At 52.3% G+C, this 16,148-nt stretch overlaps 1 protein-coding gene across 1 annotated transcript in view; it reads right to left on the bottom strand.

Annotated features, from left to right (window-relative positions):
* Positions 1-8,136: 8,136 nt before the first annotated feature.
* MICALL2 (MICAL like 2) overlaps positions 8,137-16,148 on the bottom strand; it is a 45,295-nt gene continuing 37,283 nt past the window's right edge. The window contains exons 11-17 of the mRNA XM_029058851.2: positions 13,610-13,674; positions 12,865-12,988; positions 12,225-12,315; positions 11,921-11,994; positions 10,808-10,922; positions 8,683-8,729; positions 8,137-8,571 (exon numbers count right to left, since the gene is read on the bottom strand). Coding sequence (XP_028914684.1) covers positions 8,477-8,571; positions 8,683-8,729; positions 10,808-10,922; positions 11,921-11,994; positions 12,225-12,315; positions 12,865-12,988; positions 13,610-13,674 — 611 coding nt within the window. The 3' untranslated portion in view covers positions 8,137-8,476. The remainder of the gene's footprint in view (positions 8,572-8,682; positions 8,730-10,807; positions 10,923-11,920; positions 11,995-12,224; positions 12,316-12,864; positions 12,989-13,609; positions 13,675-16,148) is intronic.

Raw genomic sequence — 16,148 nt, 5'->3', positions numbered from 1 at the left:
CTGGTACTAGTGTCAGAGTTTTGGCCCTCAGCGGAACAGGGTGAGAATAACCTGCTTCCAACTCAAGCCCCAATAACTGTCTCCCCTCTAGACCGTAAGCTTGCTGTAGGCAGAGAACGTATCTGCCAACTTTGTTGTACTTCTCCTAGGGCTTAGTACAGAGCTCTGCACACAGTCAGCGCTTAATAAAAGCCATTGATGGTGAAAGGAGTGATGTGTGCAGTCTGGGGTGTGGTGGGAGAGGAGGAAGGAAAGGAAGCAGGGAGGGAGAGCTGATTGAGTGCTTTAAAACATTTTATACAGCCAAAGCATGAAAAATGCCCAAGAAGCAATACCAGATGGAGGCTGGGTTGATGGGGAGGGTGGTTCGTTCACATCCAAGTGAATGGGATTTGCTCAGAGCTAATTTCTCATCCTCCCAACCTGTCCAGGGTACTTCTGGAGGAGGAGAGATGGCCACCTTCTTCTCCAGCTATTTACTCACCCCACAGAGAGTTATCTGAGCCCTTGGTCACAGCTGTTCCAGGATTGGACATTTCAGGAGATGACAACCCAATCTAGTTTTCCAGCTGCCTGTGAGCCGACCCCCCTCCATGCATACCCATCACAGGGTGAGGGTGTTGGGAATTCTTCCAGGAGGGCTTTTTTTGAGGAGGTGGGATTTCCAAAGGGCTCTGAAGATGGGAAGAGTTGTGGTCTGGGACATCTGAAGTGAGAGGGAAAAGTGGGAGCAAAGGGGAGGGGGCAGGAGAGTCAAAAGCAAGATACTCATTTCCCTGTGCCTCAGTTACCTCATCTGTAAAATGGAGATTGAGACTATGAGCCCCATGTGGGGACAGGGATTGCTTCCAACCTGATTTGTATCCCACCCCCAGCAGTTAGTACAGTGCCTGGCACATAGTAAGCGCTTATCAAAGGTAAGAAGGTGAGGGTGGTGGAAAAAAAGTGCAATTTGGGGAGAGTGGGTAGAGATTGCCAATGTGTAAGATGCGGGCAGCAGGAAGATAGCTCATTCTACAGATGGGGAGCGAGAGGCCTAGAGCTGCCCCCCAAACACAGGCCAGTTGGTGGCAGTGTGAGGATTAGAGACCAGAGGCTACATGATTGCTCCATCTCACTCCTTGCAAGATTCATTCATTCAATTGTACTTATTGAGCATTTACTGTGTGCAAAGCACTGTACTAACTGCTTGGGAGAGTACTATATAACAATAAACAGACACATTTCCTGACCACAATGAGCTTACAGTCTAGAGATGAATAAGGGGTCTGGTTTATGCCTCTCCAGAATATATCCCCTCTTCCTATCAGTCGTGATGATGGAAAACATCATCACAAGCTGGGTTCCTTTCCCTTCGCTCTTGGCAACTGTGAAAACAGTGGTGGGTGGAAGAGAGGAGAGGAGTTGAGGCCTCCCAGCATCTGGGTACTAGGGAAGCAGCATGGCTTAGTGGAAAGAGCACAGGCTTGGAAGTCAGAGAACATGAGTTCTAATCCCGACTCTGCCACTCGTCTACTGTGTGACCTTGGGCAAGCCACTTAACTTCTCTGTGCCTCAGTTACCTCATCTGTAAAATGGGGATTAAAACTGTGAGCCCCACGTGGGACAAACTGATTACCTTGTACCTACCCCAGTGCTCAGAACAGTGCTTGGCATGTAGTAAGCGCTTAACAAATACCATAATTATTGTGATTATTATTATTAACACTACAAGTCCCAGCATGCTATGACCCCAAACTGAGCATCTTTTGAGCATGTTCCAGGTCAGTCCCCTACCTCCTAGCCACACAGTGAGGCAGAGCCACTGAGGGTAGGGAAGAGTGGGGTTCATGCATGGCAGACTGACCTACTTAGCCAGGACTAGTCCATTGGGAACACGGGATCATTTTTCTAAGGTTGTTGGGGAAACTGACGAGACTCTGGGCTTGAATGGGGGATGGGGGATGTGTCAGCCTCTCCTGGCAGGAGCTCAAGTCTGGTCTCCTTTCTGGTGGGTGTCAGGAGTTAATAATAATACCAATAATTATTATTATTATTATTATGGTACTAGGTAAGTGCCTACTGTGTGTCAAGCACTGTTCTAAGTGCTGGGGTAGATTCTAAGTTAATCAGATTGGACACAGTCCTTGTCCCACATGGGGGTCACAGTCTAAGTAGGAGGGAGTAGGATTGACTCCCCATTTTACAGATGAGGTAACTGAGGCTTAGAGAAGTAAAATGACTTGCCCAAGGTTACCCTGCAGACACATGGAGGAGCCAGGATTAGAACCCAGTTCTGAATCCCAGACCGATGCTCTTTCCCATAGGCCATGCTGCTTCTCTGAAGCAGTTACCAGGAGTCACCCCCATCTTTCACCCCAGTGGACCACTCTGAAGCTGAGCTCCTGGAGATGGGATGGGAAAACCTCTCTTAGAAATGCAATCATCAGAGCTGTCTCCAACCACTTTTCCGTGCTAGCACTGTACCTGAAAACCGAGTTGGATGGACCAGTGGACCAGCTCCAAGTAGGCCTGATTTTCCTCTTTCAAGTCTATTTTCCTTTGTATTCCTGGTGAACCATTTGGAGAAGCGTCTTGTTTACTCAGAGCTGTTAATGATCCATCAGCAATTACCTCTGAGATTGTAATTAAAGAAAACTGCAGCAGAGAGAGTGAGAAGACAGAGGAAGAGGCAAACTCACAGGGTGAGAAACACTGAGACTGATGGGTGTCTGAGAGAGACAAGCAGACAGAAAAGCAGACTGATGGGAATAACAGACTCCAGGAAAGAGAGATCAGAAGGCTTGCAGACTGCTCTCTCAAAAACGATCCCAGCTTGGACACCTGGGTCCTGTTCTCCTGAGGGTCCTGTTCTCCTGAGTGTGTCCGAGCCACTGGTCCTGGAGGAAACTGAGTCTCTCCAGGAGTGAAGCTCCAGGACCTGTACCTCATTCACCCACCAATGGGAAGATGGGTGGGTGGGTGTCCTGTTCCACCTAAGAAAGGGACCGATGAGGCCTTCACACCCCAGAAAATAGACCAAGCATCCAAATACTATAATCATCATCATCATCCTCACCCAAGCTCTCCTCTCTTCCCCCCGACCCACCATCAGCCCAGGAGACACCCTACGAATCCTTCAGGACTTAGAACATTTATGCTGTTTTAGGTGTTGGCTGAGAGGAAGAAGTTGGAAGACCTGGCTGTGGGACCTTGGGTATGTCACTTCACCTGTTTGGACCTCAATTCCCTATCTGTACAATAGGAAGAGTAATACCTGCCTCTCAGGGATGCTGTTAGGAGAAAATGAGATGAGTCATGACAATAGCACTTTGGTAAAATAGAATGGCTTCTGCAAACAGAGTGGGCTCATTTCTTTCTGGGGCAAAGATTGGCAGGGAGTCTTTAAAAATAGAGTCTTACAATGTTCTGCCTAGTATTTGAACCCCAAATTTCTGGAGTTTGGGTGATTTCCCTCAGTTCTTCCTGGAACAGAGTCGGATTCCATCTCTGGGCTGTCAACAGAAAGCACCCCCTTCTAACTTCTCTTCTGCCCACAGAGACTAATTCTGCCATGGGGAAGAGGGTCTGGGAACATTCTGGGAAAATGAATTCCAAGAACAGTCCAGAAAGGGCCCAGTCCTTGACTCCTTACCAGTCCCTCCCTCCTCATCCTGCCAACCACCTGCTGGTCAGTTCAGGGGGGAAAAGGAGGAGTCACCATCTGAACAGGGCCCAATCTGCCCCAGCTGGAGCAGCCTGGTCTATATACAGCTCATATGAAGGAGTGGGCTACTTTAGAAGATAGTGGTGGGAGTTGTTGAGCGAGAGCAAAGAGAGAGAAGAGAAGAGAGGGGAAAGAAGAGAAAGATAGCCCAATCTCAATAAATTTCCTTCACTTTGGCCTTACCCAGTGCTATTAGCCCAGTTTCTGGATCTGAGTTGATATTTATAACATCACAGCATGATGAGCAACTTATTTAGGAAGAGTAGAGTGTAGGTATACTTGGGGAGAAGGAGATTCTGGTTCCAGAGAATGACAGATAGACAGATACATGTCTCTACGGGCTCCCTTTCACTATTCAGGGCCAGTTTGCCAGGGCCAGCTCGCTCACAGAGGCAACCTGATTGCGAAGGCAGGAAACCCCATTGTACATTCCTTTCTGAGAGCAGGACTTGATGGGAAGGAATTGGGTTAGACCTGAGGGGCAGTCCAGGCTCATGAGGGAAAATGCAGAATCTCCTTTCTAGGGATCTGTTTAGGAGAGGAGAGGCTCCCATCTATCTGGGCTAGATGAGCAGCAAGTCCGGCTTGGAGACAAGGGCTGGCTTAAAAGGACCCCCAAATCCCTGTCAATCCGAGGATTCTAGGATAATAATAGCATTTACTATTTGCCAAGCGCTGTACCAAGCACTGAAGTAGATGCAATCCAATCATAACAGACACAGAGCCTGTGATACTTGGGCTCACAGTCTACAGGGCCGGGTACTTTATCCCCATTTTACAGAGGAAGAAATTGAGGGAAGGGCAATGTGATGAGTCAGTACTGACAGCTCCAGTTGAAGCCAAGCTGCAGTGACCTCAATCCCCATGCCCGCACACACCTCCCCAATCTATCCCTGTCACCAGTGTCCTCTGCAGCCACAGCTTAAGGGGGTGGGAGGGCAGGGGAAGCGGCCAGAGGAAGGGCGTGGGCACAGAGACCTCAAACAGCAGAGCTGGCACAGACTGAGACTTACATACACATACACACACAGACACACATACACACGTGCGCCAGAAGCCATTCTCTGCCAGCCCACCGTCCTAAGTCCTAGAGCATCCCCTCTTCCCTCTCCCTTCTCCCACGCTGGGCTGGAGGTACCCAGGTCATGGTCACCCTCCCCAACCCAAGGGCTACCTATTATTGACTTCCCTGCCCGGTCCTCCCAGGCAGCAAAGAAAGCCCTTCAGTCCTGTGCCCCCTGCCGCAGGTCTTAGGTGGGTTGTAGCGCTATGGCAGCTCTGCACATTCTGGGGTGTTCAGTGGGTACCCCAACCCCACTTCTGTGCAAGAGCCCCTGGGTTAAAGACCCTGTAGCCTTCATCTTAGTCTTCTCCTGTGGAAATCATGTCAAACGACTTTGTTGTATTCTACTCTACCAAGTGCTTAATACAGTGTTCCGCACACAGTAAGTACTCAATAAATGCCACTGATTGATTGGTCATGTGGCAAGAAGGCCAGTCCATCCATTAACTGCCATCCCAGGAGAGGGAGAGTGGCAGCAGACTGGTTAAGCACAGATTGCTCATGGCCCCTTTCAGTGGGTGGCTGGGTCTCCCAGCACCTCCGCATCCCTCTACCTGACGAAGGGTCAGGACTCTACCTACCCTGAAGGACCCCCCCCAGGGCAGCTATGAAAACCTGGCTGGGACTCAAAGGAAATTGGGCAGTGGAACTGATGGAAGTCAGACTGAGCACCCCATATGGGGTATGGACTGTGTCCAATCTCATTAACTTGTATCTACCCTCAATGCTTAGTATAATGCCTGGCATATAGTAAGCACCTAACGAATATTAAAAAAAGAGGTCAGGCGGCGGGCCAAATGAAATCCAGATCCAAATGAAACAGAATATTACTGCTCTCCACCTGGCCTGGGCAATCCCTGGCCACTGGATTTGAGTGGAGCAGGGAGGGAATAAAGTGAAGCTAGTATGTAGTTCAGGCAGAGGCTGTGTTCTCTGACTAGTGAGAAAGTGAACAGGAGGGGGATGGGGCACGGTCTGAGGAGAAAAGGGAGGGTGAAGGAAGGGGGCAGGACCAAGCTCGCATGTGGCCTGATGAAGTCATAAAGTTCTAAGCAAGGCTAAGTTCTGGGGTTTTATTTCCCACATGGCATAGAAGGTGCTAGAAGGTGCTCCCTACCCCTGTGATGGGACTGTATATGGACCCTACCATACAGAATCAGCAGTCTAGTGGAAAGAGCACAGGCCTGGGAGGCAGGAAGCATGGGTTCTAAGCCTGAATCCATCACTTAACTGCTGTGACTTGGGGCAAGTCACTTCACATCTCTGTGCCTGAGTCTCATCTGTGAAATGCGCATTAAATGCCAGCTCACCCTTGTGTGGGGCAGGGACTGTGTTCAACCTGATTAATTTGTATCTGCCCCATATTTATTACAGCATTTGGCATATAGTAAGTGCTTAACACCACAGTTGTTATTATTTTTATCCATCCCATGCCAGTGGCTTAATCAAATTCCATGAGCATTCCCTCTTTCCGCTGGGCTGTCAGAAATCATTCCTTGCAGGCTGGATGGTTGGGAGGTTAAGGTCCCCCATCCCCTGTCTTAGCTAAATCATCCCTCCTGCCCTCTCCTCCATCCCACGTTGGCAGAGGCTGGGGCAGGGAAATGATGGCCACCTGGGGGGGCCGGTTCCAGGAGACCACAGGGACCTGGGAAGAGGAAGGGGCCGGAGCTCTTGATGTCCATCAGCAGACACTGGGCTCTCAGTTTCCAGCACCTGATGGCCCCATTGGTCAGCGCCCTCAGAACGTTCCTGATTGAGATAAAGAGCCTGGAGCAAATATGGGGCAGAGTGGGCAGGGACAGCCTCATGGCGACAGGCGGAGGAAGGGGAAAGGAGTCAGAAACAGGTTTCGGTCTCCCCCTTTTAGACTGTGAGCCAGTCGTTGGGCAGGGATTGTCTCTATCAGTTGCCGAATTGTACATTCCAAGTGCTTAGAACAGTGCTCTGCGCACAGTAAATATGATTGAATGAATGAATATGGCCCAAGAGCTTCCTTCCCACTCTTTGACCTCCACAACTCTGACCACCACCCTGACTGGCCTGTCTCACTCTAGCTAGTCTCTTTCCAAATGTTGTTTCTTTGCTCCCCAAGACCAGCTCCGAGGGAGGAAACGAGATATTCCCAGAGCCGGGCAGTCAGGGCGACGGGCCGGCTCCCACACTAGCGGGGTGGGGACGGGCTGCTCCGGCTGACCCCCAGCCCTTTGCTTTACAGGCTGAGTTGTACTTCCACCTGGTGGGAAACAAGAGAAGCACAGCCACCTCTTTCTAGGGAAAGGCCTCGACAAGCCGAAAAAGCGAGTCTAACCCCACTGACTAGGGCTTTGGCTCACAATAATAACTATAATAATAGTTCAGTGCTTATTCGGTGGCAAATACTGTACTTACTGCTGGCGTAGATCTAAGGTAGTCAGACACAGGCTCTGTCCCACATGGAACTCACAGTCTAAGTAAGAGAGAGAACAGGTATTGAATCCCCATTTTACGGATGAGGAAACCGAGACCCTGAGAAGTTAAGTGACTCGACCGAGGTTGCACAGGAGGCAAGTGGCAGAGCTACCCAGGTCCTCTGATCCCCAGGCCTGTGCTTTTTCCACTAGGCCCCACTGGTTCTGGAGGGATAGGCTCCCCTGAGAGGAGGCTCAGGCTTTGGGGATGACCTGTCATCCTGAACCCCGGCAGGATCCCAGGACCCCGGCACCCGCTCCACGCAGATTCGCCCTGGAAGCTGGGTCTCAGGGCAGGAAAGTTCCCAGCCCCCTCCCTGACCTCACCTGCGGGAGTGGCTGCACGAGTGCAGCTGTGGAGCGAGGTCACAGGCAGGCAGACCAGTGGACAAAGCACAGGGCTGGGAGTCAAGAAACCTGGGTTCAAGTCCCCACTCTGCCTCTAGTCTGCCGTGTGACCTTGGCCGAGTCACGTCACCTCCCTGGGCCTAAGTTTTCTTGTCTGTAAAATGAGGATAAGATACCTGCCATCCTTGCCTTTCAGACCATGAGCCCCATGGGGAACAGGGATTCTGTCCAATCTTAACATCTTTAATTAACCCAGTGCTTAGTACATCACAGACCCTTACTAAATACCATAATCAACTGACGGAGCCATCATCTCCCCTTCTGGGGTTTCATCCGGAGGGGCGAGTTGTGTTGCGGGCAGGGAGGTAGTTCCAGGCCCCGCTCATCTGCCTGTTCCCGCAGCCCGGCCCGCTGCACCACCAGGGATCATCCCTGAGTTGATCGGAGCTTCTCCGGCTTCAGCCCCAAACAACTTCTTGAGGCTGGGTGAGGGGAGTGGGGCCTTAACATGCCTCTGGCCTCGGGCCCTCGTCAAAAGGAGAACCACAAAAGCACAGAAGCAATAGATCCTTGGTTCAGTCAGTTCTGGTTTTATTGGGGTTCCCAGAGGCCTGCTGAAAGCGAGGGGATCAAACCTGGCCCCCAAAGTCTCTATGCCTCACCAGACACAGAAGGCAAGGAAGCCACCTCATTGCCCAGGCTCCACCCCTCCCCGTGCCCATCTGTCCCCAGCTCTCCCCTAGCATGTCCAGGAAGCTCTGGATTATCTGGTGCCCCTTCCTGAGTCTCTTCTGCTGCTAACCGAGTTCTGCAGGGCCTTTCCCGCTCCCTCTCAGCCACCAGACCCACCCCCGTGCAACGAGAGGGCGGCTGGCGGAGAGGTAGCGGCAGGACTGTCGGCGGAGACTTTCACTCTGAAGTCTTGCTTTTACTCTTCTGCCTCCAGATCTTGGACCACTGGAATTTGGACTTCTTCTTCCTGTCACACCCATCCCGGTGAAGATCTATAGGGAAGAGAGAAGATGAGGCCGGGGATGGTCAAGAGCAACAGGATAAAGGAAACTGTCTTCCTCATCCCCTCCCCGACCACCCCAGTGCCCCACACCCTTGTTTACCCAGCCTCTGGATCATATCCTGCAGCACCTGATCTTCCTCCAGCTCCCTGTGAGGAGAAAGACGTTACCAAAATGGAGGGCTAAGGGGGAGGTGGGAGTCAGGGGGTGGGAGAGGATGGAAGGTTGGAGGAGTGGGGTGGATGGAAGCACCATGAGAGCACAGGCCTGAAGGATTCTAATCCAGGCTGTGCCACTTAATAATGTTGGTATTTGTTAAGCGCTTACTATGTGCAGAGCACTGTTCTAAGCGCTGGGGCAGATACAGGGTAATCAGTTTGTCCCACGTGAGGCTCACAGATAATCCCCATTTTACAGATGAGGTAACTGAGGCACAGAGAAGTTAAGTGACTTGCCCACAGTCACACAGCTGACAAGTGGCAGAGCCGGGAGTCGAACCCATGACCTCCGATTCCGAAGCCCACGCTCTTTTCACTTAGCCACACTGCTTCTCCATTTGTCTGCTATGTGACTTTGGGCAAATCACTTCACTTCTCTGAGCCTCAGTTACCTCATTTGTAAAATGGGGATTAAGAGTGTGGGCTCTATGTGGGACAGGGACTGTGTCCAATCTGCTTAATTTGTATTTACCCCAGGGCTTAGTAAATGCTTAACAAATACCATAAACAAAAAAAAGGAAGTGCAGGGGTTAGGAAGTCAACAGCTCCAGCTGGGAGCAGATCAGAACCCCCTACTCAGTTCTTCCACGGGCATAAGAAGTAGACTCTACCTAGGCACGGCAGGGTGCGGGGAGAGGACTGACGGGGATTCCAGGCTCTCCCAACCCCGCAATTGCCCACCTGCCAGCTGCGATCAGGCTGCCCAGAGGCATCAGCTACTCTAGCACATACAAACTTATTCCCAACTACCCTCAGCACTGGTGGAAATGCTTATTCTATTATATAAATTTGACCACTCTAGTTGCAAATATTTTTATGTCTATCTCCCCCTTTGGAGCGTAAACTCGTTGTGGGTAGGTAACAGTCCGCTTCTTTATTCTGTTCTTCCCAAGGGCCTTGTAGAGTGTACTACACCAAATGGGTGCTCAATAAATGCTGCTACTACTACTCTAAGTTAAAGGGGTAAATTAGGAATAGTGGGTAGTTTCATCCCTTTCTGCCAGGCTGGTCCAGGGTTTGTGGTACAGACTTTGCCCAGAGCAGGCCTGAGGTTCATTATTGGCCAAGTTAAAAACCCCACCACGAACCACAGCAAAATCACCAGCAGCAACAAAATCCACAGCCACCCGTTTACCAGCAGAGAGAACCAACTGAGCTCAACCTAGCAGGGCCCACACAATGGCTGAGGCCCTGGCTAGCCATGTTCTAAAGGCGTCTGTGGAGAAATGGTAAAAGCCAGTAAAAATAAAAGAGCTGTCAAATTAAGCTCTCACCTCCCCCTTGCTTCCCCAAGCCCCAAAAAGGAGTGAAGTTATAATCCAGCATCGGGATAATTTCCGGGCAGGAAAGGTGCTACAAGTCCTTACCCTCTTCCCCACCCTGATCCCACCAGCAAGAAGCAGGGTTCTTCCCTCCCCTCTGCAATCGCCTGGCACCCTTCAAATGAATATGCCATTTCCCCTCCTTACCCCACCACCCTAACCCTAGTCCTTTTACCCCCAGCTTCTGCTACCCCCTTTTAGGAGCAGATTCCTAAAAGGAAACAGTGAAGGCAGAGGCAAGGATACAGAGGGAGGAGGAAGTGAACGCAGCTGGCTCGCTCTAGGTTCTGCCAGTGAAACGCTGTGTGGCTTTGGGTAAGACACTTAAGCCCTTTGGTCCTGTTTCTTGAGACTCTTGTGGACATGTGAACTCACGAAAAAAGACTGCAAGCTCCAGGGGAGCAAGGAATCGCTTTTTGATTTTTGTGTACTCTCTGGGAGCCTAGTACAGTGTTGTGCATGCAGTAGGCACTCTTAATATCAGTGCTGTCCATCTGGCTACTAGAACACATCCTGGGGGGCATATGATCAATTGATTTCATTTCCCTGTTCCTTTTCTGGCTCCCAAGACGGCCACTCTGCCCCCAACTCCCCTGAGGTCCACGCTGCAGCTCTGTTCCCCGTCCGCTCTGGGCGGACCGCACCCGGCACAGAGCCCTCCCAACCACCCGTCTCCGTGCCCTCTACCTGAGCCGGTCCTCATCCAGACAGTCTACGATGTCGCTGCGGTCGTTGACGGTGCTCACGTACTGGACCAGCAGCTCCTGCTCTCGTTCCCGCTCCTTCTGGGTCTTCAGAGCATCTGCAGAGGCCAGGCAGGAGCAGGCAGGGGGTCAGAATGGCCCGGGCCTCGTAAACAGCCCTGTACCTGCCTGGCAACAATCCTGCCTACTGCCAACCGATCTGATCCAGGTGGCCAGGCCTGCAGCGACCCCTTGGGCGGCTACAGGGCCAATGGCCTCCGGGATGGGGCGTTGCCGCACTACGGTGGCCAGTCAGTCAGTTGCATTTATTGAGTGCTAACTGTGTGCACAGCACTGTACTAAGCTTTTGGGAGGTGACAATAAAACAATAAACAGACCCATTTCCTGTTCACAACGAGCTTGCAGTCTAGAGGGGGCTGTGGTCGCAATATAAGTGGGTTTGGGGACTTAAATTCACATGTGCCCTTTAGGATGGTCTCACCCCTGCCCGCCCACCTGCTCGCTCATGGTGCCCACTGCCCCAGAGGAAACTTGGCTGAGAGGGACAAGGGAGTGAGAGTGAACAAGCCACTATCTATAGCTATTCCTGTGCACAAGTTCTCAGTGTTCAAGCCTTCACGTCTGGACCACCCTATCCGTTCTCCCCTCTGTGTCAATTCCGCACTTGAGTCTGTATGCCTTAAGCACTTGGATCCTCATCCCATTCCCCAACCCCAGTGTACTTATGTACATATCCTCACACTCTGCCACTTCCAAAAATGTAATTTATTTTCATGTCCACCTCCCCTACTAGCCTGTATTTAAACCTCTTGGGGGCAGGAATTGTGCCTACCAACTCTGTAGTATTGAATTCTCACACAGTAAGCACTCGTTAAATACCGTTGACTGACTGAATCAAGGCTGGCCCGGTGTGTGTGAAAGGAGAGTCTGTCATCACAGAGGCGGGCAGGAGGGGTCTGTGATGGGCATGCTGTTTCATGGGGTGCTTCAGGGGTTGAACTGGGAGTGGGCAGGGTGGGGCTGGCTCTCAGTCTGCAGGCGGCTGGGGGTGCTCTCTGACTCAGGCAGAGGGGGTTGGAGCAGGTCCACCTCCTACCTGGCTTGGCCATCAAGCGCCGAAGTTCTCCCTCGATGTTGAACTGCTCCTCCTCCAGGTGCTGGTCCTTGGATCTGGACGAGATCAGGAGAATGGGGTCCCAGCTTAGCCCGACTGCCCTTGTCTTCCCCTCTCTGCCGCCTGCCCATTGCCCAGACCCTTGTGGGGGGCCAGTGGGATCAGCTTTCCCTGGCCCGACGCTCAAGCCGCCAAACAACAGGAGAATCTCCGGGCCCTATCCCTCTTCTTCCTCCCCTGGCAGCCCCGGTTGGGCCGGGAGGGAGGGAGGGAGCCCCCCGCTCACTTGTACATCAGCTCCGACTCGAGCCTCAGCAGCAGTTGCTTCTCGTGGATGAGCTTGAACCATTCCACCATGAGCGCATCCTCCGACTCGTCTGCGGGGGACAAAGGAGCAGAGTCTGCACCCTCTGCCCTCTCTGCCCTCCAAGGACCCACCCCTCACCGCCTCCCCCGCACACACAGCCACCCAAGGATGACTCACAATTCTACCCAGAGGGTTCGGCTTTCAGCCCAGACCCAGGCCCACCCGAGGCAGCAGCCAACCCAGGCCTCGGGCCGGTGACCCTAGGGCAGTTCCGGGGGTCCGTGGCTGCAGCTGCCGGCCCTCAGCCTTGGACCCTGCAGATCGACTAAGGCCAGGTGATCTCAAGATGGCTCTGGGGTCCTTTTCTGAAGCAGTTGGCCCAGAGTCTTGGATCCCACAGGTCAACTAAGGCCAAGTGACCCTGGAGAGGTACTGGGGTCCTTGGCTGGAGCATCGACCCCTCGGCCTCGGACCCCATTGGATTGCTAAGGCCAGGCGACGTTCTGGGGGTCCTCGAGTAGAGTGGCCAGCCCTTAGCCTCAGGTCCTCTAGGAGGACCAACCCGCTGCTCCCACAACTCCTCCTGCCCAGGCCCCGCCCCCAGGTCTACGCAGCTCACCTCCCTCAGCCTCCCGCAGCCGCTTCTCCAGCTCCACACCCTGCAGCTCCAGCACATCCAGCTCTTTCTGGATGTCCAAGACCTTCTTTTGTATCTCTTCCTCAGGCACGTAGTCCGGGTGGAACTGGAGGCGAGCACAGGGTGAGGGGCAAAACCCACCTGCCTCCTCCACCCCCTCTCAGCAAGTGACAATTCTCCTTCCCAAACTGCAGGTGCACATTCCCCGGGGCCTATGGCCCCCTCAGCTGCTGGCCCTGGGCTTCCAGCCCCACTCATCCCAGGCCTCTGGAGTCTCCCATCGGGGCTGAAGAAGCTCCAGATGGCTCCTTTCTGGCCTGTTCACTCTTTGATGTTTGTCCTCTCCTGCCCCTCACCCCCAAAGAGCCCCATCGTCCCTTTTTTTCAGAGAAGCAGCATGGTTAAGGACCTGAGTTCTAATCCAGGCTCTGCCACTTGTCTGCTGCTGTGTGACCATGGGCAAGTCATTTTACTTCTCTATGCCTTAGTTACCTCATCTGTAAAATGGGGATTAAGAATGTGAGTCCCATGGGGGAGAGGGACTGTGTCTAACCTGATTAGTTTATATCTACCATAGGGCTTAGTAAAGTGCCTGGAACACAGTAAACACTTAATACCACAATTACTATCATTATTATGATTATTATGAGTATTATGATTTTTGCCCCCACGCTCAGAAAGAAGAGTTGGCCCCTCTGCCCCAAGCCGTTATCCCAATCCAACATACCTTGCCTGGAGACTTCAACTCCTCGGTGGGAGGACTTTGGAGGCCTGGCAGAGCTGAGGTTCTGCCTGGGGGAGAAGGAAGAAACTTCAAAATTGGGGATGGGAGACCCAGCTTCTGCCTCTGCACAGCAATCACTCTGGACCGCCCCCGCCGACCCGCAGATCGGGACCCAGGAGCCAAGGAGGTAGGTGGGGCCGGTAACGCTTTCGCTCTTCTCGTGATTATCGCTCCTGGGGATTTCAGAGCACCTCTGTTTCTGAGAACTCAGAGACCTTTCATGTCTGCCAGTTCAGTTTGGTTTTAATAACTGTAGTTAAGCACTTACTATGTGTCAAACACTGTGTTAAGTCCTGGGATAGACATAATATAAACACATTAGACACCATTCCTGCCCCACAGGGTGTTCACGGACTAAGAGGGAAGCCCAATAGGTATTTCAACTCCACTTGACAGATGAAGAAACTGAGGTGCCAAGCAAGTAAGTGACTGGCCCAAGGTCACAGAGCAGGCAAATGGTGGAATCGGGATCAGAACCCAAGTGTCCAAGCCTCCTGGTCCTGTGCTTTTTCCCACTGGGCCACACTACTTGCCAACCCCCCTGCCAGGGAAGTGGGGAAGGCTCTAGTTCACTGTGGGGAAAACTTAGGCCTAGGGGAATCGGAGAGGTGCCGCAGAGCACTGGGACCCACTACAGCATAGGCCCGAGAACAGAGACTTAGTCCCGATCGGACAGACGGCCGCCTGCTCTCGTGCAGCTGAGTCCCGATTGGACAGACAGACGCCAGCTCTCGTGCAGCTGAGGAGAGGCATCCGGTCCCTGTTCTGAAGCTCTGGGCCCGAGAGACCATCTTGGGTTCAGGGTGCACAGGTGGCTTCGTCCAGAGCCGGTCAGAGGAGCAGTGACCGCTAAGCCGGGGCAGGGGTGGGGTCATCTGGCAGAGGGCAGTGCTGTACATGGACTGCCCAGGGGACACAACCAGCTGGGATTTTTTTTTTGAATAGCATTCGTTAAGCGCTTTCATTTTTTTATTCAATCGTATTTACCGAGCATATACTGTGTGCCCAGCGCTGTACTATGCGCTTGGGAGAGTGCAATCCAACAATAAACAAACGCACTCCCTTCCCACAATGAGCTTGTGCCAGTCACTATACTAAGCACTGAGGTATATACAAGCTAATCAGATTTGATACAGCCCATGTCCCACATGGGGTTCTTAATCCCCATTTTACAGATGAGGTAACTGAGGCACAGAGAAGTGAAGTGACTGACCCGTGGTCACACAGCAGACAAGCGGCAAAACCAGAATCAGAACACAGGTCCTCTGGCTCCCAGGCAGTTATTTTATCATGGTATTTGTGAAGCGCTTACTATGTGGCAAGCACTGTCCTAAGTCCCGGGGTAGATGTAGGTTAATCAGGTCGGACAGAGTCCCTGTTCCACATGGGGCTCGAAGCCAGAGTCTCCAGTGTTCAGCACCGCCAACCCCTCCTTCACCTCATATCTCTCGGGCCTGAGAGGCGGAAGGGGACTTTCTAGCACCTCTCCCCCTGCTCACACCCCCGTTCCTAGGGTAGACATCTGTCCAGTCTCGCCGGACGGTCCAGTTTTCAGCTTGTTCATCCTCTCTATGGTGTGGCTACAACAGACACCTTTATGTCGGGCACTTTCACTTTTGGCTATCAGCCCTCCCTCCGCTTCGGCTCCTGCCTCTAAATCCTATAGCTCTGAAGTGGCACCTCTGTTCACGTGGCCCTGTGGGAGAGGAGAAAGCAAACCCTCTGAGCAAGCGGGTGAGTCAGAGGGTGTTTCCTCCCAACGCCAGGGAAGCTCTGGGCTTGATGACCTCAGCATGCTTCCTCAAAATGGCATGCATGACATCACTGTGTTACAGTAAACTCGTCTCTAGATGGTAAACTCGTCTCTAGACGGTAAGCTCGTCTCTAGACCGTTAATTCATTGTGGGCAGTGAATGTGCCTGTTTATTGTTGTATTGTACTCTCCCAAGAGCTTAGTACAGTGCTCTGCACGCAGTAAGTGATCAATAAATACGAGTGAATGAATGAATGAGTAAGAGGGTTTGGCGTAACCCACAATGACTCCGTGAGGGTTATCGGGACCACCCTCCTCCCTCTTCCAGGCCTGTGTCAAGGCTGACTTTCAACTCAATCTGTTGTACTGAGCCCTTGGTGGGGGCCTAAGGCTACACACAAATGGGAGAGTCCAGCAAGCAGCATGTCCTAGGGGATAAAGTACGGGCCCGGAAACCAGAGGACCTGGATTCTAACCCTGACTCCACCCCTCGCCTGCTGTGTGATCCTGGGCAAATCACTTCACTTCACTGTGCCTCAGTTTCTGCAAGAGGGGATGAAATAGCTGTTCTCCCTCTTAATTAGACTGTGAGCCCCATGTGGGACAGGGACTGTATGCGGCCTGATAAACTTGTATCTACCTCAGTGTTTAGAACAGTGCTTGACACATAGTGCCCAACAAACACCATTTAAAAAAAAAGATTTCTGCCAGCTTGCCTGATCCTGGATT

This window comes from Ornithorhynchus anatinus, chromosome 2, assembly GCF_004115215.2.
Source record: "Ornithorhynchus anatinus isolate Pmale09 chromosome 2, mOrnAna1.pri.v4, whole genome shotgun sequence".
Classification (NCBI taxonomy): Eukaryota; Metazoa; Chordata; class Mammalia; order Monotremata; family Ornithorhynchidae; genus Ornithorhynchus; species Ornithorhynchus anatinus.
The sequence above is the reverse complement of the archived record's forward strand: the minus strand, read 5'-3'. Positions and strand labels throughout refer to the sequence as shown.